General features: G+C 60.0%; 1 protein-coding gene across 1 annotated transcript; it reads right to left on the minus strand.

The window, feature by feature from the left end:
* Positions 1-486: 486 nt before the first annotated feature.
* Positions 487-24,170, minus strand: KRT80 (keratin 80). Its single transcript, XM_056119996.1, has 9 exons — positions 23,871-24,170; positions 17,127-17,335; positions 12,456-12,516; positions 12,182-12,277; positions 3,687-3,851; positions 2,456-2,581; positions 1,527-1,747; positions 744-799; positions 487-611 (listed from the first exon to the last, which is right to left on the minus strand). Exons 1-9 carry the CDS (start codon positions 24,168-24,170, stop codon positions 487-489), a joined length of 1,359 nt encoding a protein of 452 aa, XP_055975971.1.
* Between the last annotated feature and the right edge of the window lie 48 nt (positions 24,171-24,218).

Raw genomic sequence — 24,218 nt, forward strand, 5'->3', positions numbered from 1 at the left:
ACCCCGGCGGTGGAAGCCAGGGGGGGACTTAGCACGCAGTTTCCCGGGAGCTCCGGATCCAGTACTCCCCAGGCGGGGTTGAGGCTGCCAGTCAGTGAGGACGCAGGCAGCGGCCTCCCTTCCGGGGCAGAGGCCAGGCCAGGCTGGAGATGGGAGTTTGGGGCAAGGGCTGGAGTTTGGGGATGTGCTGGGAGAGGAGCCTCAGGGGAGCAAGGAGCCCGGACAAGGCTGACCCTGTTCAATTCCAGTTGATCATGGGGGAGGTCTCTGGCGGCTGGCGGGCAGGGCTGCAAGCTGGTGATGGGTGAGGAGGCCACTCTCCTGGGCCGCCCACCCTGCAGCCCCCAACCCTCCCCCAAGCAAGCACTCTTTGGAACTCCAGTTTAGGACCAGGCTTGCCTCCCTCCAGGCCTGGTGCTTTCTGGAGTCCATCTTAAGTGCCTCCCGCTGCAGTGGGAGTGACTGGGGCTCCCGGAGCCTCCGGCCTTAGTCTGAAGCCTCCGACTCTTGCAAGAGGAACTTCTCGGACATCTCGGTGATTTGAATCACAGGCCCTTTTTTGTTCTTCTTCTTCCGGGAGGAGGCTCTAGGGACACTGCACTTGGACACAGCTACAGGGAACACAAAGGGTGAGGGAGGGGAGGGGCTGGAGGTTTGGGAGGGTCTTAAAACACTGCCTTCTGGGTCCTGGGCCCCTGCCTTGCTCCTCCCCATCATGGGTTCCTGGGGTAAAGCTCACTCACCGATTCTGGGTCTGGACTGCACAGTGCTGACCACAGCCGTTGATGGCAGGTCCATCCTGAGGAGAAGGGGTGTGAACTGTGAAGAGAGCTGGAGACTGATGTGCCTGCCTGGGAGCCGAGATCTGGGGACGGCAGGTCTTGGTGCCTCTCCCGGCCCCGAATTACGCTGCTCTGTGACACCTCTTAGCCAGCTTGTCCTCGGTGGGCGTCTGCCCCCTCTTTGCTAGTCAAATGGCTAATATATGCCATGCATTTAGGAATCATTTAGGACTCCCAGGGGCTGGAGCAATAGTGCAGCGGGTAGGGCGTTTGCCTTGCACGCGGCCGACCCGGGTTCAATTCCCAGCATCCATATGGTCCTCCGAGCACTGCCAGGAGTAACTCCTGAGTGCAGAGCCAGGAGTAACCCCTGAGCATCGCCGGGTGTGACCCAAAAAGCAAAAAATAAAAAAAATTAAAAAAAAATGAAGGCAAGGGGCTGAAGCAATAGGTGTGACCCAAAAAGAAAAAAAAAAAGGACCAGCCCATGTTCTGGATGGGAAAACATTTTTTGTTTTTGTGTCTGGACCACTCCTGGCGATTAAGCAAGCTCACCTACCGCAAGGCCACGCCCACATCAGGCCACGCCCACGACTCCGCCCACGCCAGACCACGCCCACAACACAACCCACAGCGGCCACGCCCATCTCAGGGCACGCCCACGACCCCGCCCACACCAGACCCCGCCCACGAAACAACCCGCCGCGGACCACGCCCACCGCCGGGCCACGCCCACTCCCTCACCGGCTCTCCTCGCCCTCCACCAGCTTGCTGTAGGTGGCGATCTCGATGTCCAGGGCCAGCTTGGTGTTCATCAGCTGCTGGTACTCGCGCAGCTGGCGCGCCATGTCCTGCTTGGCCTGCTGCAGGGCGCCTTCCAGCTGGGCCAGCTTGGCCTTCGCGTCCTGGAAGGCCAGTTCCCCCTGCTCCTCGGCGGCCTTGATGTTCTCCTCCAGTTTCAGGCACTGCAGCCAGGAGCACAAAGGTCACTGGACGCGGTGGCTGGGCTGAGAGTGGGCCTCGGGCCCTTCTCTGCCCTGGCTGGGGATGTGCGCGGGGAGGGACGGCTCAGCGGGGTGCCCGGAGGCCAGGGGGAGTTCGGTGCCAGCCACGTGCCGTGCCCTGGCCTCACTGTCCTTGCAGGGCGGTGCTGCTCTGGGGGCGGACTTTGTCCTCTGGGCCCCTCTTGGAGTGGTGGCACAAGGCCTGGAGGGAGGCGAGCGTGGGGCGTGTGCTGGGCTGCTCTCCTGTCCCGACGGCCGGGGCCAGTCCACAGGGCACCTGCACCTGCCCAGCTCACGGGATCCACGTGCTTTTTTTTTTTTTTTTTTTTTGCTTTTTGGGTCACACCCGGCGATGCTCAGGGGTTACTCCTGGCTCATGCACTCAGGAATTGCTCCTGGCGGTGCCCAGGGGACCATATGGGGTGCTGGGAATCGAACCTGTGTCTGTCATGTTGGCTGCGTGCAAGGCAAACGCCCTACCCGCTGTGCTACCGCTCCAGCCCCTCCACGTGCCTTCTTGGCGGAGAGAAGGGAAGGCAGACGGGGGGCTGCTCCGTGGCTCGCCCAGGGTCACCCAGTCCGCTCCTGCTCCGCCCCGGGAGACCCCGTGTGCTTGCCTGTGCTTGCATGTGCCCGCCCCTCCCCCAGATCCCGCCCAGGGGCGCTCACGTGGCTCTTGACCGAGAGGATCTGCGACCTGAGCTTCTGGATGTTCACGTTGAGGTCCGCGATCTCGCTGCGGCAGCTCTGGAGGCTGCTCCCGTACTCGGCCGAGCGCGCTGCCCGCTCCTGCAGCTGTGGGGGTGCCAGGGGGCCATGAGGGGCAGTCCCAGGCCCTGGCCGCACCCCCTTCCCCGAAGCACCACTCCCACGCCCGGCCGCTCTCCTGCCTCCCTGGAAATGATGCTCCCTGGATGCCTCCTTCCTCCTGCCCACACCTGGCCTCGCCTTCTGGAGGGCACACAGTTACTGCTGTAAAAAATCAGAAAGTCCCGGGCCCCAGGAAAGCAGTGGCCCCCAGAGACAAGTCTGTGATTGGAGACAGGCTTTGGTGTGGCTATAGATTGGCTCCCTCGAGGCCCGGAGACCCTCAGCACATGTACACACACACACACACACACACACACACACACACACACACCCCTCCACTCACCCTGTGCCCAGCCACTGCCCACTGTAGTCCCTGGGCATCCACCCAGCAGTGGAGGGAAGAATCACCCAAAGGTGCAGAAGAGTTCAGTCTCAGAGTAGACATTGGACCACTAAAGACAAAACTCTCAGTCCTGATGAAACCACTAGGGCCAGGAGCTTCTGCAGCATGCAATAACGGGCTCCCCACCCGTCTCCCGCTTGCGACTGGCATGCTGCAGACCCCGACTGCCCCCACCCGTCCTCCTCTCTCAGTCTCTTAGCCACTGCAGGCCCCTTGGCTACTGCTCCTGCCTGGTGTGACCTGCCCAGAGCCTGGCTCTGGAAGCTTTAACTGCGGAATTAGCTCTGAGGGCCCCCATCTGACTCTGGAAGCCCATTATGGAGCCCCAGGAGCACACACGTGGCCCTGAGGTTACACACCTGACTCCGGAAGCACACCTGTGGCCTCAGGGGAATGCACCTGGTCGGGTGGCACACACTTGGCTCTGGGGACATGCACCTGGCCCTGAGGGTACATACCTGGTCCTGGGGCATGCACATGATGGGGGGGCGCCATACTTAGTCTCAGGGGCACACATCTGGCTCTGGGGCACATCTGGCCCTGGGGGGCACCCACCTGACCCTCGGGGTATGCACCTGGTTCTGGGGGTACACATTGCTCCAGTGATATGTACCTGGCCCCAGGGGCACACACTTGGCTCAGGGCATACACCTGGCCCTGGAGGCGTGCACCTGGAGGGTCACGCACCTGACTCCGGGAGTACGCCTCTGCCTCTTCCAGGCTTCGAGCGGCGATGGCATCATACTGGACTTTCACCTCCTCCACGATGCCGCTCAGGTCGATGTGGCAGCGGCTGTCCATGCCCACCGTCACGGACACATCCCTCACTTGGGAGGTTAGGTCATTCAGCTCCTGGCCAGGCACAGACAAGCGGGTGAGGGCTGGTCACCACAGACCCCCACAGTTCCTTTATTCCTCGGGGAGGGGAGAATGGTCCCTCCCTCCCTGTCTGCCTGCGAGAGGACGAGGTTGCTGTCTGCCTGCCACCTCCTAGTCAGGCTCGAGCTCCCTGGCATCCCTCCCCCTTCTTCCCTCTCAGAGAGAGGGGGGACACTGAAGGGCTCATGCCACGGGCTCGCCCTGAGGCCTCCTTAGTCCCCTGCGCCTTGCAGAGCTGCCCGCTGCCAGGCAGGACACCTTCCTCCTGGAGACTTGCTTCTTGTTTTCCACTTTGGCCACTGACTCCCTCACTGGATGAGGCTCCCAAAACAGCCTGTTTTTGTCTCTGACCTCCACGTCTGGTCCCACAGACGCGTCACACCTGGAAGTATCTCAGCTGATGTCAGGAATGTTTAAAAGGGGGGCTGGAGCGATGGCATAGCAGGGAGGGGGCCTGCCTCCCACGTGGCCAACATGGGTTTGATTCCTGGCACCACAGGAAGTCCCTCAGGTCCCACCAAGAGTGATTCCGGAGTGCAGAGCCCATAGTAAGCCCTGATCCCACAAAACTAAAATCACTGTCTGTCCTCCCGTCGTTCATCGATTTGCTCGAGCGGGCCCAGTAACGTCTCCATTGTGAGACTTGTTGTTACTGTGTCTGGCATATCGAATACGTCACGGGGAGCTTGCCAGGCTTTGCCTCGAGGGTGAGATACTCTTGGTAGCTTGCCGGGCTCTCCGAGAGGGGCTTGGCGGGGCTGGCTGTGCGCAAGGTAAATGCCCTCCTGTTGTGCTATCGCTCAAAGTCAATCAATAAAAATCAATACAATCGATAAAATCAATAAAAAATAAAATCAATTCAAAAATGCTGGGTAGGAGGCTTGGGAGTGATGCATGCAGTCAGGGCTAGAGGTCCCCAACATGCTTACCTTGCTCCTGCCAGAGCCTGGGGGTGGGGGGCTGCAGGGACGCCCGGAGACCCCCCTCACCCTCCCTGCCAGGCTGAGGGCTTGCCTGTCACCAGGACTCAGCCCCAGTGTTTTTGTCATCTCCCTGACAATCACAGTCTCACTTTCCTCCTCTCGTCCTCTCTGCTTTGGGAATGCCAGTCCCAGCGACACGGCTGTTCCCCAGGGGCCCACGGTGGCCCAGCGGGGGCTCTGCACCTCTGGGTCCTCCCCGCTTGCCCTTGCAGGGCTGGCAGGGGCAGGGGGTGAGTCACAGGGAGGAAGGAGTCTCGGGAGTGGCTGTGTGCATGCTCAGCCTGTGCCCTGCTGACCTGTCCGCATCCCTGCAGCCCCGTCTCTGACCACACTGCGGGGCTGCGCAGAGGCAGGTGGGGTTCCAGAAGGTTCCAGAAGGGACCCCGGGGTGCCTCGAGCACCCTTGGGTGATGATGCATGGCTGTGTGGGGGAGAAGATGTGTGTGTGTGTGTGGGGGGTAATGTCACAGCCAGAACTGTACAGAGCAATTTAGGGGGCCCAGGAGCCTCAAAGGTGCAGCCTGGGTCTTACCTGGGGAAGGAGCACGGGGCACCTCCTTCCTGACCCTGATTTCAACTATCGAAGTTTGGTCAGTGTCCCCATTTTCTGACAGCCACATACATACACACGAATATTCCTTTTTTGAATCAGGGCTCGGACAAGATCTGCCTAGATACATGGTGATGGGTCCACACGTCTCTAAGCTTCTGGAGCTATAACATTCCAACTCTTTTGTTGCTTCTTACAGACGTTTGCTTTGGGTTGCTTGCCTGGCTGTGGTCCGCATAGTCCAGACTTAACCGAGGCCATCGCGTGTTGATCTTTTCTCTCTCTCTCTCTCTCTCTCTTTTGGGTCTGTCACGCTGCCTACTGCACTAAGGTCACAGCCAGATAGCACAGCGGTCGGGCGTTTGCCTTGTGCGCAGCCAGCCTGGCCGAGCCAGGTTCGATTCCTCCGCCCCTCTCAGAGAGCCTGGCAAGCTACCGAGAGTATTCAGTATGCCAAACACAGTAACAAGAAGTCTCACAATGGAGACGTTACTGGGCCTGCTCGAGCAAATCGATGAACAACGGGAGGACAGTGTTTGAGTGTTTTTGAGTTTTTTGGGTCACACCTGGCGATGCACAGGGGTTACTCCTGGCTCTGCACTCAGGAGTTACCCCTGGCGGTGCTCAGGGGACCCTATGGGATGCTGGGAATCGAACCCAGGTCGGCCACGTGCAAGGCAAACGCCCTACCCACTGTGCTATCTCTCCAGCCCCCTCTCTTTCTTTTTTAAGTTTTTCTTTCCTTTTGGGTCCTCCTGGGGGATGGGATGAGGGAGGTCTTTCTAGTGGTTGTCAGCAACCAGGCAGGCAGCATTGAACTGCAAAGGCTGGAGGTACGGTACTGTCGGGCACTGAGGTGCCAACCTGGGCAGTGCTGGGGGCCTCTGGGCTGTTTCAGAGACCACTGGGTGCTGGGGATAGAACCAGGGGAAGTCGCGTGCAAGGCAAGAGCCTTAACCCCTGCTTTATCTCTCTGACCCCTTGGGGCTGCTTTCTCACTTGGAGTCCTGCATTACTGTCCGTTGTCTGTCTGTCTGTGCTCAGAGAGGTTGTGCTTAAGCCTCTGGGCTCTGCATGGCTGGGACAGACCCCTTCCACCTCCCCTCACCCCCTTTTCCTGCCTGCAGGTGATGGAGGGCTGGCTGGAGTCACGTGGGTGCCCCCTGACTGCACCCCTCACTTCTGCCTCATGACAAAGCACCCCTGTGACAAGCCTGAGCTCCTGGAAGGCAACTTGAGCTGTGGGGGGCATCTTGAAGCCTCTCGGAGTCACCTGTGTGCTGCCTGGAGCCAACAGGAAGCTGAGCTCTGTGTCATCTGCTCTAACTCTGGGCAAAAGTGTAGGCAGAGGGCCTCACCCGTGTTCTGATGAACACAGACTCCAGGCCCAGCGGGCTGCCCCGGCACAGTGAAAATCAAAACAGCCCCCTGGAAGCCACATCCCACAGCCCACCCAGGGCTTGATCTGCAGGCAGAAGCTCTGGGCTTCTTGTGCAAAGGGTCATGAGTGTGTTTGGGAGGCATGGGGAGTCCTGCACTCCTTTGTCCTTGGCAGGAAAGGCCAGGGCAGAGTGGACCCGCTGTGGGACAGTGGACGGGGCTGTGGAATCCTGGCCAGGGTAGCTCCTCCTCAGATCCTCTCTGCAAGGAGTAGAAACTTGAACTTGGTAAATAGTAGCAGGAAGTGGAGGGTTAGAACATCAGCCAACCTGCTCAGACTTGCCGGCCTCTGCCGGGCCTCCCCGGGCAGAACAATGCTGGCCTGTGTGGCATGAAGGTCCCAGCCTGGCTGAGCTCCTGGGATCTGCACCTCCAAGTCGCCCAGAGTTAAGCTGAGGGACTGTTTGTGGCTTCCCTGAGGAAGCCTGGGAGACTCTTGCCTATGTGGTCCCCAAGTCAGGCTAGCTAGCGGCTGAGGGGCGGTGGTGCGGCCGTGGGGGTGACGGGGCTGCTCTGTAAAATGCAGCCCTTCATGGGCTCTGAGCACCATCATTTCTCAGTCGCTGGGTGACCCGGGCCAAGGCAGAGCCCCCCTGAGCTCCGGGTCCCACCTCTAAGTGGGGCTCTAGACTGGAAAGTGGCAAACGTGTCCTGAACTCGCAGCCCTGCTCCAAACTGTTCTAAGTGCTCAGGGTGTGTTAGCAGAGCGAACCCGCCCCACGTGGAGGTGAGCGACAGGCTCTTCTCATTCTGAGCTTTTTCAGGGGGAAATCAAGGCATGCAAGAAAGAACGTGCTCAAGTTCACAGAATCACAATCGGGGGCAGAGCGACAGTGCAGCAGGTCGGGCATTTGCCTCGCACACGGCCAACCCGGGCTCAATCTCCAGCACTACAGATGGCCCCCTGAGCCCCGCCAGGAGTGATCCCTGCATCAGAATTAGGAGTAAGCCCTGAGCACTGTGATGTGGCTCCCCAACAAAAAACCCAAAACAAAGCTGAAAAAGCAAAGGCAAGGGGCTGGGCGTGGTTCGCTTGCTCTCCTTAGCAGCACTGTGGAGATTCCGAATTCTGGAAGCAGCTCAGTGAGCAGCAGTTCAGGGTGTTCTAGTCCAGTGGAGGGAGGAACTGTGTCCTGCAGAGCAGAGCCACCTCGCCGGCCTCAGCGTGGCGCCACGCAGCTTAGCAGCTCCAGGCTCAAGGGGCCGGGCTGCAAGGGGTGTCAGCGGACTCCAGAGCTAATCTCCCTGGAACCAGAGTTCCTAGGGCGGGGCTGGCCGGGTTTCACTGGATGCAGCTGGGCCTCGTGAGCCCTTGGAAGCTGAGGGCAGTGCAAGCCGTTGCGGCCAAGTGGGTGCCTGAGCGGCTAAGGGAGGTATCAGACTGATCAGACTGCAGGGGAGCTGTGTCCCCCATCCATGGCCCTGGGCTGGGCGCAGAGTGGGGGGAACTGATTTTAGGGACCAGCCGCCAGTCTAGTCTGCAGTGCTTTTCTCTTCCAGAGTGATCCCAGCAGGCCCTACCCAGCAGACCCCAGGGCCTTTTCTGTCACCTGAATTGTTAGTAGCTGGTATGTAAGCTTCTACTGGAGATACACTGAAATGCGCTTAGAATTGATACAGAAATAAATTTAAAAAAATTGAGATAGACTGTCAGTAAAATACACTTGCAATCTGAAGACTCAGTATGAAAAATGGTGTATATATAATATATATATATATATATATATATATATAAGAGTTTGATTTTTCTGCCCCTCTCGGAGAGCCCGGCAAGCTACTGAGAGCATCTCACCCGCACGGCAAAAGCCTGGCAAGCTACTCGTGACGTATTCGATATGCCAAATACAGTAACAATGTTACTGGGCCCACTCGAGCAAATTGATGAACAACGTGAGGACAGTGACAGTGATATATATATATATCTATATATACATACATATATATACATATATATATATATATACCTGGAGCGATAGCACAGTGGGTAGGGCATTTGCCTTGCACGCGGCCGACCCAGGTTCGATTCCTCTGTCCCTCTCAGAGAGCCCGGAAAGCTACTTAGAGTATCCCATTTGCATGGCAGAGCCTGGCAAGCTCCCTGTGGCGTATTCGATATGCCAAAAATAGTAACAACAAGTCCCAAAATGGAGACATTACTGGGCCTGCTCGAGCAAATCAATGATCAAAGGGAGGACAGTGCTACAGTGCATATATATATATATATATATATATATATATATATATATAAAGGTAAAGGCCCTCCCGTTGATCGTCGATTTGCTCGAGCGGGCCCAGTAACGTCTCCATTGGAGACTTTGTTGTTACTGTGTCTGGCATATCGAATACTCTCGGTAGCTTGCCGGGCTCTCCGCGAGCGGGCCCAGTAACGTCTCCATTGGAGAATTGGAGACTTTGTTGTTACTGTGTCTGGCATATCGAATACTTTTGGTAGCTTGCCGGGCTCTCCGAGAGGGGCGGAGGAATCGAACTCGGGTCGGCCATGTTGGCCGCTTGTAAGGCGAACGCCCTACCCGCTGTGCTATCGCTCCAGCCCTATATATATATATATATATATATATAAAGACTTAGTCTTGGGGGCCATGGAGATAGTATCAAGGGTGGGTCGCTTGCCTGTATGCAGCTGTCCTGGGTTTGATCCCCATGGGGTCCTCCAAATCCTGCCAGGAGCAATCCCGGAGCATCCTGCTCCCCACTTCCCCAGTCAAACAACAACCCAAACCCCCAAAACACTGAATCTGCCAATCACTGTTTGGGCTAAACAATTACATTAGGGGCTGGAGTGACAACGCAGCCTTGCATGTAGCTTCTTGGGCTCGATCCCCGGCATCCCATATGGTGCCCTGAGTCTGCCCGGACTGGTCCCTGAATGCAGAGCCAGGAATAATCCCTTAGCACTTCTGGGTACCGCCCCTAAACCAAAAACCAACCAACCACACAAAAAACCCAAGTGCATTAAAGCAATGTTTCCAAGCTACTCCAGCTGTGCCTTCCCGATAAAAAACACCCAATGCCCTGAACAAACATGATGACCTCTTAGCACCTAAGTGCAAACCATAATACACAAAAGGAGAGAGAGGGAGGAAGAAGAAAGTGTCTGCCATAGGGACAGGCGGGGGCGGGGGGGCACCGGAGGGGAACTGGGGACATTGGTGGTGGGAAGTGTCCACTGGTGGAGGGACGGGTGTTGGAACATTGTATGACTGACACCCAATCATGAACAGCTTTGTAAGGGCCTATCTCACGGTGATTCACATAAAACAATAATAAAATAAAACGATCTTTTATGTTTAAGGTTTTTTTCCACCTTGTTCCTAGGCAAGTCATATTCATCCCAGCGGCCCACTCTGCATTTCTGCTGTACAGAGCAGGGGTGGAGCGGGAAGGGGGTTTTAAGCCAAGGACGGTCCTTTCGGGCCTGCTGTGGGCACCCCAGCAGCAGAAGCAGCGCCCGCCCCAGCACCAGGGTGGGTGGGGGTCCCACTGCGCCCGGAGAAGGACACCTCAGCTGGCCCAGGCCGAGGCTGTGCGTGGGCTGCCCTGCGGCTCCACATCTGACCTGATCAGCTTCTCTGCCCTCATCACCCAGTTTCCTCCTGTTGTGAGCACTTTGCAGCTTGGACCTTCTCGGCGGGGGTGGGGGTGTGGGGGTGGGCAGCCGCACTGGCTTGTGCCATCTTTGAGATGGTTCGGAGCTTGATCTTCCCTCCAGGACCCCAGTCTCTTTGCTAATTAGCTAAGTGGTGCCCTCCCGGGAGTGGGCACTTGGCCGAGCGGTGGAGACTTCATCCCAGTCCTACAAGCCTGATACTATTCCCCACCCCATGTGACAGATGAGGAAACTGAGGCACCGGGAGGAGAAGCTGGCCCAGAAAAGCTGGAGTCAGGCCCAGGCCTCAGGGGCTGCCAAGCTCTGGGGTGCAAGGGTCTACTTCGTTTTTTTTTGTTTTTTGGATTTTTGGGTCACACCAGGCGATGCACAGGGGTTCCTCCTGGCTCTTCACTCAGGAATTACCCCTGGCGGTGCTCAGGGGACCATATGGGATGCTGGGAATCGAACCCGGGTCGGCCATGTGCAAGGCAAACGCCCTACCCGCTGTGCTATTGCTCCAGCCCCCAAGGGTCTACTTTGGAGGGCACCTGGGGCAGTGCCCATGCACTCTGCCAGTGTGTTGAGGCCTTCCTGTACGTAGGGCCTTGCCAGACGGGGGCTCTGGGCTGGCTGAGAAGTGGGAGAATGAAGAGCCGAGCTCAGATTCCGAATGGCCCATCTGCGGCTACGTACCCGGCCCAGCGGGACCAGTTCTCAAGTGTACCCGTGGGCTGGGGCTCCTGTGAGCCTCAAAGGCCTGGCCGGGCTGTGGAGGGCCCAGCCAGAAACGCAGCTTTTCAAGAACCTGCTGTGGGCTGTCTGCCTGGGGGGCCGCCCAACGCCTGCCGTTGCCAAGGGCTGTGGTGTTCCCTTTGTACCTGTGCCTGCTGCCTCGGGCCTGCCACAGGCTCATGGAAGTCTAAGTGGGGCTGCGAGAGGCCCAGTCCCCCTCCCCTGCTCTTGATGTTGGGGTCAGCAGCCCCAGGGCTGTCTCAGGGGACTGTGGGGTCTTCTCTAACTCAGCTGCATTGCTCAAGCTTGTGGCCACCAGCGGGCCTGTAGCTAAACCGAAACCTGGACCTCTGTTTCCCCCCTGCACCAGGGAGTGGACGTCCTCCTCTGAGGGTGTCCAGGAGTGGGGGGCAGCATCCGGTGTCAGGGGCAGGGCCCCAAGGGTACTGGCAGCCTCCTTGGAGCCTGGACCATTGTTCTCCCACCTGGTTCAGGATTTAGGTGAGAGAGGGGGAGAGAGAGAGAGAGAGAGAGAGAGAGAGAGATTGCTCCCGAGGTCAGCTGGGAGGAGCTGGGTGCCATCAGAACTAGACTGAGGGGCTGGAGCCATTGCACAGCGGGGAGGGCGTTTGCCTTGCACGCAGCCAACCCAGGTTCTATTCCCAGCATCCCACAGGGCCCCCAAGCACCGCAAGAGTAATTCCTGAGTTCAGAGCCAGGAGTAAGCCCTGTGCATCACCGGGTGTGACCCAAAAAGAAAAAAAAAAAGAAAAGAAAAGAAAAGAAAAAGAACTAGACGGAGCTGCATCAACGGGGGTGCAAGAGGGGGTGCTTGGAGAGAGGGATTGTTAAGCTCCCGCGCTCAAAGCCTCTCCCTGGGGAAATGCACGGTGAGCCCGCAGACGGGGCCACAGGTGGGGCCCGCAGGAGAAGGTGCTCCCGTGTAGACCCGCGCCCGCGGGGGCGCTGGGCAGACGCCGCCTCTCACCTGCTCGTAGATGGTTTTCATCAGCTCCACGAAACTCTGCAGCCCTTTCAGCTTCGTCTCCAGCTCCGTGCGGCGGAGACACTCGGCGTCCAGGTCCTGGGGACAGGGACGGGTGAGCAGGGGAGGGGACACGGAGGGGCCCAGGGAATGGGACTCCGAGGGCGTGGCCGGGGGTCTGCCTGTGTGTGGTGGGGGAGTCATAGGGCTTTGTGGGGGAGAGGGAAGCCCAGGGAGGGGCCCCAGGATCCCGAGGAGGGGCCCCAGGGCGGAGTACCTTCTTCAGCTGCACGAAGGTGAACTCCATGTCCGTGCGCTTGGAGATCTCCTCCTCGTACCTGGGGCAGGAGGCAGGGGAGCCGCTCAGTTGGGGCTCAGCCAACCTCCCCGGCCCCCTCGCCATTGGGTGCCAGCTGGAAAAAGAGCCCTCCTTCTGGCGGTCCCCGGGGCGTCTTTGCCCTGGTGACGCCCCTATGGTCTGGGGCAACCCTGCTCCCCAATTCTTCCCCACCTTCTCCGCTGGGAGGGCAGTCTGTGCTCCATACCCCCTCTTTCAGGAAGCCCTCCTGATTGTGCAGCCCTTTCATCTGACTATTGCCTCATCTTTTCTTTTTCTCTGGAGTCACAGTCACTTCTTCCTCTCACTTCCTCTCTTTCCTCTCCCCCTCCTCTTTTGTTTTTTAGGTTTTTGGGCCAACCTGGCAGTTTTCAGGGCTTACTCCTGACTTTGCACTCCCGGCAAGTTCAGGGGACCCCATGGGATGCTGGGGATTGAACCCAGGTCAGTGGTGTGTAAGGAAAACACCCTCCCCGCTGAGTACCCTCTCTCTGGCCCCTCCCTCCCCCCCTCCCTCCCTCCCTCCCACCCTCCCTCTCTCCCTCCCTCCCCACCCCTTCCCTCTTTCTTATGGTGCAGGTGATGGAACTCTGATCTCTAAGAGTCTTGGATTCTGGGACTGGAGTGATAGCACAGTGGGTAGGGCATTTGCCTTGCATGCGACCAATCCGGGTTCGATTCCCAGCATCCCACATAGATGGTCCCCCAAGCACCACCAGGAGTAATTCCTGAGTACATGAGCTAGGAGTAACCCTTGTGTATTGCTGGGTGTGACCCAAAAAGGAAAAAATAAAAAAGAAAAAAGAGTCTTGGACTCTTAACACTGAGCCATTTCCTGAATCTTTGGTCAACCTTGATGAGGTATGATGTACCCCCAGCTCTGCCGGACGCCTCCCCAGGGAGGACAAAGCGTGGCCTTCACAGTGAGCTGGGCCCAGTGCATTTGAACCTTTCCTTCCTTGTTCTTCTCTCCTGCCAGAAGTGGGGCCCCCTTCATCCCACCCCCTTGGGCTCAAGGGGCAGGAGGGACAGTGAGGGGCCTGGCCAGCAGCCCTGCCCCCACCCCCCACCCCACCCGACCCTCTTCCTCCAACACAGACTGTCCCGGCCCGCAGGCTCGTGCCAGCCCTGCCGCCAGGGCGGATGTGGGGATCCCTCGCTTCCTGTTTTCTTCCCTCTGCTCCAGGGAATGCCTGAGTCACTGGCAGCTCTAATTATAGCCGCCCTCCGCCTGCTGCCTGCCGGGTCTCTGACCTCCTGAGCCCACACCTGCCGCCCCAGGCCTCCCTTTCCCGGAGTGGGGCACACCCCTGGGGTCTTGGAAGCGCGCTGTGGGCTGGGTGCACGCTCTCAGGGGCTTCCACAAGTGCCCGTGAGGCTCTGCGGGCGAGGCCTGGCGTGTGAGGGGTGGGCTGCGCTGCAGTCTGAGGACCCCTGTCCAGGGGCCCCTGAGCTGCGTGTGGCAGCCCTGCTGGGCCCATCTCGCAGAGGAGGGCCGGCTGGTGAGCGTGTGTCTGGGCGGATGAGCACCTCTGGGCCTGGCTTCCGCGGGGGGCGTGGGGTGCTGCGGTCTGTGAGCAGCGTTGGCATGAGGCCATGTGTTGGCCACGGTCCAGTCCCCGGCCCCTGCCCCAGCTCTGCCCGAGGCCCTGCAAGAGCATCCTGGAAGCCTCGTGGCCTGGTTCTCTGCACGCTGCCCACTCAGCCCCTTCTCTGTGTCCCTTCTCAGGCCTCAGGGACCCTGCGCAGGCATGGGTGCCTCTGAGGGGTTTTCTGTGCTAGGGGCAGGGGTCTCTCAGGGGCCGAGAAGCCCTTCACCTCCAGCTCTGGGCCGAGAAGCTCCCTCGGATCCCTCCCCTCAACGTCACACATTTCCTGCTGGGGTGGGACCTGGGGAAGAATGTCCGGCTCGTGTGTGCATGTGAGTGTGTGTGCATGTGTGTATGCATGTGTGTACTTGTGTATGTGTGTGTGCATGTGTTTATGTGTATATAGGTATATATATGTGTATGTGTGTATCTATGTGTGTGGGTATATGTACAACTGTGTGTGCATGTGTTTGTATATGTGTGTATGTGTGTATGCGTGTGTGTACTTGTGTATGTGTGTGTGCATGTGTGTATGTGTATGTATGTATGCATGTGTATATCTGTGTATATCTGTGTATGTGCACATCTGTGTGTGCACGCGCGCGTGTGTGTGTATGTGTGTGTGTACTTGTATATGTGTGCATGTGTGTATGTGTATGTATGTATGCATGTGTATATGTATGTATATGTGTGTATGTATCTGTGTATGTGTACATCTATGTGTGCATGTGTTTGTGTATGTGTGTGTATCTGTATGTATGTGGGCATGTGTACATCTATGTGTGCACATTTGTATATGCGTGTATGCGTGTGTGTACTTGTGATGTGTGTATATGTGTGCATGCATCTGTGTATGTGCACATCTGTGTGTGCACGTGTGTGTGTGTGTGTGTGTGTGTGTGTGTGTCTCTGGGCTGCCACCCCTCCTTCCTCCCGCCCGGGCCCTTCCCCTCTTCTCTGCCACCCCGGCTCCTCCCTGGCTTCTGCTCTGTTGGATTCGGCTCCGGTTCAGTCCGTCAGCCACTGGCTGTGGTAAAGCCGGCAGCTTGCACAACTGCGCCTTCCTGAGTCACTTGCTGTGTGGCCTTGGGCAAACTGCTTCCCCTTGCTGAGCCTCTGCTTTGTCCTCTGCAAATAGAAGGATTAGCGTGCTGATCCCGGGGTCCTGCTGCATCAAAGGTTTGGGACGTCTCCATCCCATGCGGGCTCGGGTGATACCATCGCTCCCTTCCACCCCCAATCCTCCAGTCCTCGGCCGACGTGCCAGCTCCCAGCACCCAAACCCGTTCTCAGCCCTTTTCAGCTTGTCACTCCCCCCCCCCCCCCCCCCCCCGCCTTGTTTATTCCTAAGAGTGGAGCTGATCTCATCAGCCTTGGAGAGGCAGGGCACACCCTACCCTGTCAGGCGTCTCCGAGCTCCTGGGGGCCCCGGGTCCTGCACAGCCCCTCTGGCCTGCAGCCCTAGAAGCTCCCCAGCGCCACCCACTCTCCCAAACGGGGCTGGGGAGGGGGTCCTGAGCCAGAGGGCAAACTCGGGCACAGATGGAAAGCAGGCCTCCAGCCAAAGGAGGAGCTGAGCCCAGCTGGGACAGGGAGTGTGCTTGGACGGGTCGTCCCGGTCCCAGGCCTCTGCTCTGGCGGGCTGCACGGCGGCGTGACTCAGGGGAAGCTCCCCGGTCTCCGTCCCTTCCTTCCCTGCCAACCGTGGGTGCACGGTGCTTACGGGCTCTGCTGCCCCCCCCCCCCCAGCTTTGAAGGCCGCGGTGAAGCGAGTCTAGGTGTTGTGAGCTGCATCCTTTCCCTCCTCAAAGCTGGGGCTCCAGGTTGCTGAGAAAGGGTCGCCAGCTCCCAGTGTGACCCTCCAGGACCTGGGGAGGGGGTGGGGGAGGGGGCCTGGAAGGTCTCCCGGGAAGGCGAGGACTGCAGCTCACGCCCACTTCTGAGAGGCTTCAGCTGACCCGAAGATGAAGAGGCCGAGACCCCAGGGATGGGGGCATGTGGCGAGGCCACAGTGCCCACTCCCTGCTTCCTGCAGCCGCCCTGGGAGCTGCCCCCTTGCCCGACCTGCCCAGCTGTGAGCCTCTGGCTGGGCCTCCCCACTGGAGTCTGGCTGCATTACCTAGAGCGGAGGCAGCAGCGTCTCTGATTTTCCAACCAAGTTCCCCGTTCCCACCCCCATTCTTGGAACTGAGATAAAGTCCCCAGTCCTGTCTGAAGCAGGAGCCCTTGTTTTTGTTCTAGGGGCCGTCCCCGTCCCAGGCCAGGCCTCTGTGGCTCTGGCAGCTGCATGACTGTCCCCAGTGACATGTTCCCAGTGGGATGTCAGGGACAGAGCCCCGGGAGCAGAGGGGCCGGAGAGGCGGGCGCCAGTGTAACAGCGCTTGGGGCAGGCCCCATGCCAGCATTACCCCTGCTGACTCCTCTCCTCTCCTCTCCTCTCCTCTCCTCTCCTCTCCTCTCCTCTCCTCTCCTCTCCTCTCCTCTCCTCTCCTCTCCTCTCCTCTCCTCTCCTCTCCTCTCCTCTTCCCTCCCCTCCCCTCCCCTCCCCTCCCCTCTCCCCTCTCCCCTCTCCTCTCCTCTTTCCTCTCCCCTCCCCTCCACTCCCCCCTCCCCTCCCCTCCCTTCCCCCTCCCTTCCCCTCCCCTCCCTCCTCCTCTCCCTTCCCCTTCCCTCCCCTCTCCCTCCTCTCTCCTCCCTCCTCCTCCCCTCCCTTCCCCTCCTCCCCCTCCTCCCTCCCCTCTTTTCCCTTTTCCTTTCCTTCTTCCTTTCCTTTTTCCTTTCTTTCCCTTTCCTTTTCACTGAAACGATAGATACAGATGTCTTCACCGGAGTGTCGGAACTTGGGCCCAGGTCCTCACACATGCAGGGCTTTACCACGGAGCCACCCAGAATCCCCAGTTTTCATTTTCTCTTTTTTTTTTTTGGATGCATGTCGGCCCTCCTCTCCCTCCTCCGCCCTCCCCCCCCCCCCCGCCCCGCCCCATCCCCAGCAAGCCCCTTCCTCAGCTCAGGCGCAACCTACCGGATCCGAAACTCCTCCACCTTCTGCAGCATCTGCATCAGGTTGGCCTCCAGCTGGCCCCGCTCCTGGCTGACCTTGAGCAGCTCCTCCTGCAGCCGGCCCTGGTGCTCGGCGTACAGGTGCCCCAGGTCGAAGGGGGCCGAGTCCTGGCCCTGCAGGAAGCGCCAGCGCGTCTCCAGCAGCTGGTTGCGCTGTTCCAGGGCTTGCACCTGGGGGAGCAGCAGAGCCAGGCTGAGGGGGCCGGGCGGGGGCCCCCCGGGGAAGGGGCTGCCCATCCTGCCACAGGCCCGCACCCCCGCGGGCCTCACTCGGCACCCTCGGCCCGCAGTGCCCGTGCGGAGGGCTGGCAAGGGAGATGGCAAGATAAGGAGGGAATGAGAGGGAGGTGGGGCCAATTAGGGAAGGTTCCCAGGGGAGGAGCGGGGAACGCGTGGCGGGTGACAAGCTCTCCGGGCCTGCCCGGGGTGTGCGTGGGAGACCCCGGGGAAGGGGGGTGGTGTCAGAGCCCCACCAGCCCCCTCCCCCCTCGACAAGCCCAGTCGCATCTTGCTCTGGAAACTTAGCAGGGCAGGGCCTGGTTTCCTGTCGGTGCTGATCCTCCCAGCAGCACTGTACTTGCGGTCCTGCCAAGCCTCAGTTTCCCCGGCTAGAAGCACCGGGTGACCTCGCCCGCCCTGTGTGCCTTTGGGGGTCCCTGGGAGAGGAGCCTGACCCTGCCTGCGGGACCTGCCTGATGTCCCCTCGCCCTCTGCCCAGCAGCCTCGGTAGTGGGGGGCGTACTGACCACCTCTCCTCCTGGGCCGCAGACAGTCACCTGCTGGCACGCCCGGGGACCCCGCCAGGCAGTCTGGGATTTGGATCTGAGCGTGTGCCCAGCTGACCTGCTTAGGCTCAGGTGGGCCTGGAGGACTCTTCGAAGAACAGGAGCACTCCGGGCCGGACACCTCTCGGGCAGCCCAGTTCTGCCTCCCTGGGCCAGCAGGCTGGAGCTCGGACCCGCTTCTCCACTCAGCCCTGTCCTGTCTCCGAAACTCCTTCCCACCAGCCAGGCCGCTGGGCGAGTTCCCAGCTTCCCCGCTGCGGGGACTCTAAGTGAAACTCTTTCCTGTGTGGGCCTCTGTCGCTCCCCACGCCTGCCACCTTCCCAGGCAGACGGGGAGCCGCTGTGACCTTCTCTCAGGGCCCCTGGATGCCCGGGACATAGGGGGCCCTGGGGACGGTCGGGCCTTAGCTCCTGGCGGTTCAGGCTGCCTTGTCGAGGGGTTCTGTGATGAGTAGCCGGGACGGCCCTGGACACAGACATGTGACGGGGCCTCCTCCTCCCTCTCTTGGCTCTGGGTCCCAGAGTCACAGCCCGAACAAGCCAGCTGCACAGCCAGGAGCCTTTGGGATCAAGCTAGTCTGTGCCTGTTGTTACCAAGGAGGTGCAGATGGGGACTCAGGGCCGCCAAGACACTTGTTTGGAGTCACACAGCAATTTGGTGGCCAAGAGGACACGGCTGCTTACTCGGCGCCTTCACTGGCTCCCTGTTGCGTGCAAACCTGGGTGCCAGGCGCCTTCCCTTCCCTCCCTGGCCTTGCCCACATCCCCGGGCTCTCACAGGGCCCCTGTGAGGTCTCCTTTGCTCCATCAAGACCCATACAACCCACAGCAGCGCTCTGGGGCCTGCAGGTGGTCAGCGGCTGCTGGACCCCAGTGGCCGTGACCAGCGCCAACCCTGGGAGCTGGCGTGCTGCTCCAGTCGCCTCCAAACAGGTTCAGAGGCGCGGAGCGTGGCCACCCTCCGTGCGTCGGTGGCGGGAGGTATCCGCTCACCCCACCTTGCCTCCATTTGGACAAGCCGGAGCGCCGTGTTTACACTGAGGGTGGGGTGAGAGGAGGGGCCGGGCTTTTCTCCCCACCCAGAAGCAGCGCAGACACCCCGACACCAGGAAGTCCTTCTCGGAGTCTCACCTCAATCCCCCACGCTTCAGCGCCTGTCTACCTGCCTCTGGCCGGCCGGGCCAGCTGGAGGACATTTTGGGGGATCCTGGGCACCCCCTCCCCCTGTCGCCCTGGTTTCAGTGGGTGGGGATGAAGAGTCATCCCCCCCTCCCCACCCAGGGCCTTCCCCGCAGAAAGGCCCCTCCCGCTGGGAACAAAGGCAGGTTCACTGCCTCCCACCTGTCAACATGCAGGGCCCTCACTCCCCCGCCCCTGGCCGGGCCCCCAGCCCGGACACCAGATATAATTGCTCCAGGCTGGGCCACACCATTTCAAGAAAATGGGGGCCCAGAAACCACAGTTCTCACTGGGCCCCGACGTGTGGCACCCAGGCGTCCCCCTGAAACTCAGGGCAGATGACAGTGGGGGAAATGATTTTCTGGGCCTGGAGCTCCTGGCCCCCGGGAAGGATGCTGATGAACAGCCTGGCCGGGGGTGCCCCTGGGGTACCCCCTAGTCCTTAGAAGGGTGCCTAGCCCAAGTCCTGCTTTGGCGCCTGTAGCCTCCTCCTGCTGGCTCCAGGTACCAGGGGGAGACCTCCTTTCAACCCTCCTGGGTCCCTCCTCAGCCTCTTAGCTGCACGGTCTCTGGGCAGATGCGGCGTCCAGGTCCCCCACCTGCTCTGCTCACACCCCCTGTCTGAGGACCCCAACCAGCCAGGCCACCTTCCACTGCACCAGCCCCCCAGGGTCATCCTCAAGCAGGGAGGCCAGATGGATGCCCGAGAGGCAGGGGAGGCTGCCCAGCTTGAGAGTGCAAGAACCAGCCGTGCTTCAGGGACTCTGGAAGGCGCCTGGGGTCTTCACCCCTCCTGGGGGGTGGGGTTCTAGCCCTCTTCCTTCCCTCTTTTCCTCCTTGGAGAGGCTGAGTGAGAGCAGGCATCTCGGAGCTCTTCAAGCCCTTTTCTTTTTCTTTTTTTGGCTTTTTGGGTCACACTCGGCAAGGCACAGGGGTTACTTCTGGCTCATGCACTCAGGAATTACTCTCGGCGGTGCTCGGAGGACCCTGTGGAATGCTGGGAATCGAACCCGGGTCGGCTGCATGCTAGGCAAGCGGCCTTACCCACTGTGCTACTGCTCCAGCTCCATCTTCAAGTCCTTTTCAATGACAGACGAAGGTGCCTGTCCTCGGGCAGCAGTGGGGGCCAGCTGGTCTGGGTGCCACTTGCTGGGGGACTCCTCCTCTCCTGTTTGTCGCCCCACCCTGTGCTAGTGAAGGCTGTGTCCCCTGCTCCTCCCGGCCACGTGACGCACCCCTAATCCATGACGGGCCCTCACTGCCTCTGCCGGCTGCTCCCTCCCTTTCCTCCTGCCTAGAAGGGCCTGTCTGGGCTTTAGGAGCTCCTTGGCTGGGCCATTCATGGAATGGCGGGGGAGTCTCCCAAATGGTGCTCAGGGGCCGGGGCCTGCAGGACACTTGGTCTGGCTGTGAGGGTCTGAAGGTCTGGCGGTATCTGGGGGACCATGAGGTGCTGGAAATCGAGACTCTGACTGCAAAGTGTGAGCTCCCAGGACCGTCTCCCAGGCCGCTCTATGAGATTTTTAGCTTAATAGTTATTCGAGCATATAACATGTGCCAGATGTGTTTCAAGTGCTTTTCAGGAGCTAGAGATGTGGCTCAGAGGAGAGCACCCGAGTGCATCTGCGTGGATGAGACCCTGGGGTTCATCGAATACCCATCACTGCAAAACATAGCAGGAGCCTAAGAGAGTACAGCAGGGAGGATGTTTGCTTTGCGGCTGATCTGGGTTCAACCCCAGCATCCCATCCTCAGAGCTCACTAGGAGTGATTCCTGAGTGCAGAGTCAGGAGTAATTCCTGGGCATCACCGGGTGTGGCCCAAAACCAAAATCAAAATATGAACACTGGGTGGGGGGGCTGGAGTGATAGCACAGCGGGTAGGGCGTTTGCCTTGCACGCGGCCAACCCAGGTTTAATTCCCAGCATCCCATAGGGTCCCCCGATCACTGTCAGGAGTGATTCCTGAGTGCAAGCTGGGAGTGACCCCTGAGCATCGCCGGGTGTGGCCCAAAAAGAAAAAAAAATAACATTGGGGTCTCCCAATGTTAGAGGTCAGTGATAGAGCACGTCCCTCGCATGTGTGAAGACCCGAGCTTAATCTGATATCACAAATATATACATTTGTGGGGCCCAAGAGAGAGTACAGTGAGTAGGGCGTTTGCCTTGCAGGTGACCTGGGTTTGATTCCAGCACTGTGTCCACCAGGAGGGATTTCTGAGTGCAGAGTCAGGAGTAAGCTCTGAGCAGTCCTGGGTGCGCCCCCCCCCAAGTAAAACAATAAGATATAATAAAAATAAGTATCGAGCTGGGAAGATAGTTTGGGCTCAGCCTGATGGACTCTGCATGCAGGGTTCTCCGTTCTGATCCCCAGCCTTGTGGCTTCCCAAACACCAGCAGAAGCAGCCTCCCTGCATCGTTCAGGACAAGGAGCCATTGAGTAGAGCTGGGTGTCGGTGCCCCACAAATGAAAAGAAAAATGATCCTTTTTGACACAGATAAACCACCACCCCATGTGCGTAAAGACTCAGAGAAGTAGAGGGAGCACTTTGCTTGAGCACTTAAGTCAGGCTTCCTGGGAAGCTGTGTCACCCTCTCCTAATGCTAGTGGCCACCCCTGACCTCTGGCCTTTCCAAGGAGCCAGCAAGGAGGAACCGGAAGCAGTCAGCTGGGACTCCTTGGCAGGACCCGGGTCATCGAGGCACCTCAGGCCGGCACCTTTGTTCCCTGACTCCCACCCTTCCGGGTGCCCATCTCAAGGCCAAAGTTGGAGAAACATCCTGAGCCGGGCCACTGAGCACAGCCTCTGACCCGGAGGCCCCCTCCCTGTGCCCACACAACCCTCCTGCCCCTGTGCAGAGGCCCAGGGTGATATCAGCCCCATTCAGGGAGAAAAGCCACCCATGGGAGCCAAATTACAGAGCGCGGAGAAACTTTCCTTTTAAGGGATTAAAGCGGGTTTGGAAAGGCTGTGGCCCTGCAGAGGCCTGTCTCCGGGGGCAGCACCCGGCAGCGCAGGGCTCGTCCCCGCCACCCGGTACCGTCTGGGTGCTCTACCTCATTCTCTCTGGTTGTCACGTCCCTTCCACCACGGGGACACTCCCGACATGGGCACATGACAGGACGGGAAACTGCGTCTGAGTCCATTGACTCCTGCCTCACTGGCCCGAGTTCTAGCCCTGACTGGGACTCTTGCCGGATGTGACCTGGCCAGTCTCCCTCTGCACAGGAGTGGGGGTCAGCCCACTGAGCAAGGCGGTGGAGGACGGTAGCGCACACAGATCTGCCATGTGAGCGCTTCCCGTCCTGCTGGTCAGCCCAGCACCTCCCTCTGGGAGGCCACTAGCCGTGAGTGGCCACAGAGCAGGAATGCCAAGGGAAGACAAGACCTGAACCAGTATCTAAAGCCAATGTCTAATGGGTCTGCTCCATCGGCATGGAAGAAACCTGCCTTTTCCCCATCTATAAAATGGGTATCGGGGCTGGAGTGACGGCACAGCAGGTAGGGCGTTTGCCTTGCATGCGGCCGATCCAGGTTCGATTCCCAGCATCCCATATGGTCCCCTGAGCACCGCCAGGGGTGATTCCTGAGTAGCCACTGTGCATCGCCAGGTGTGACCCAAACAGCCAAAAAAAAGAGAAGACTCCTAGATGACAATTGTTCTACGGTACTCCCTCTGATGTCCTTCCCATCTTTACTCCCAATAAAAACTTTCAAAAAAAAAATGGGTATCATGTGACTTCTTTCCTAAGGTGGCTTAGGGAGCTCTGTGAAGGGCACGCAGTGAGCACTGGCCAGTGACTGTGACTGTCACGGTGCTGGTTCTCAGGCCAGCAGGGCAGCAGATTTGGGCAGCGGTGTGGGGACAGCTGGTCAGGAAGGGCTTCTTGGAGGGGGTGAGTGAGGAACAGTTGCAGCTGGTGGACAGGGCTTCCTGGGAGCTGTTTGTTTGTTTGTTTTGATTTTTGGTTTGGCGCTACACCCAGTGGTGCTCAGGGCTTACTCCCAACTCTGTCATCACTCCCGGTGACGCTTGGGGGACCATATGGGATGCCGAGTATCGAACCGGTGTCACGCTCCCCTTCTGGTCTCTTCCTCGGAACTCCGCAAGCCTTTGCCAGAAACGGACACACACCTGCTCCAGAGAACGGTGCCAGCCTCGTCAGCGGGGCCGCAGGGTGGGTGCAGGGAGGCTGCCGACCTGGTCCTCCCTCCCGGCGTCTGTTCCCCGCGTTCCTGCCTGCAGACGCCCTCAAGCTGCGCGCCTCCACCCCAGCCGACTCTGCCAGCCCCAGACGCCCTCCTCCCGCTGCCAGCGCTCTGACCCCCCGAGCGAGCGGTGAGCAGAAGGATGGGCTGGGGGTCCCCGTCCTGGTCAGCCGGCCTCGGAGACCACGCCTCCCCGGGGCCGAGGCCGCGACCGGGCCCGCAGGCGCCGGCTGGAGGGGGCTTCCCCGGGCCGGGTTCTGCTCCTCCCCGGGCCTGCCTGCGGGGAGGGCGACTCCAGGCCACACAACACGTTATTATCCACGCCGGCCTTCCTCGCTCTCCCCGTGCCGGCCAGGGTGGCTCAGGGCCTCCCCTCCCCATCCCGGCCCGGCCCGCCCGGCCGCGCCCGCTCCCCATTGGCTGCAGGCGGGGGTGGGGCGCGATGCTCCGGAAAGCCCAGCCGGGCCACCTGCCCGCGCGCGCGGCGCCCCGCGCCCACCCGTCCCGCCGCCCACCCGCCCCCGGCACTCACTCTGCCGATCAGGGACGCGAACCGGTCGTTGAGCACCTTCATCTCCTCCTTCTCCTGGGTCTTCTGCTGCTGGATGGCCGGGTCCACCTTGAGGTCCAGGGGCACCAGCAGGCTGGGGTCGACGGTCACCCTGGGGAGGGCGCCCGCCGGCCGGCAGCCGCTCAGGCTCCGGGAGCCGAAGCCGGGCCCGGGGGCCCCGCAGCCGCCCCAGCCCGACGGGCCGGGCCGGGGGCGTCCCGCCGGGCTGGCCTCGCAGCTGCTGAGGCTGCTGAAGCCCACGACGCACGAGCGGCAGGCCATGGTGCCGGCCCCGGGCCCGGGCACGGCGGGGGCGCCGAGGCTGGCGGG

The sequence above is a fragment of the Sorex fumeus genome, unplaced genomic scaffold (assembly GCF_029834395.1).
Source record: "Sorex fumeus unplaced genomic scaffold, SorFum_2.1 ptg000042l, whole genome shotgun sequence".
Taxonomy (NCBI): Eukaryota; Metazoa; Chordata; class Mammalia; order Eulipotyphla; family Soricidae; genus Sorex; species Sorex fumeus.

Coding starts and splice junctions, on each gene's coding strand:
- KRT80 (XM_056119996.1), bottom strand. CDS start 24,170: ATGGCCTGCCGCTCGTGCGTCGTGGGCTTCAGCAGCCTCAGCAGCTGC. Junction 12,517..17,126: donor GTGGAGGAGTTTCGGATCCG/GTAGGTTGCGCC, acceptor CTCCTGCCCCAG/GTACGAGGAGGAGATCTCCA. Junction 2,582..3,686: donor AGGCGTACTCCCGGAGTCAG/GTGCGTGACCCT, acceptor GCACCCCCACAG/CTGCAGGAGCGGGCAGCGCG.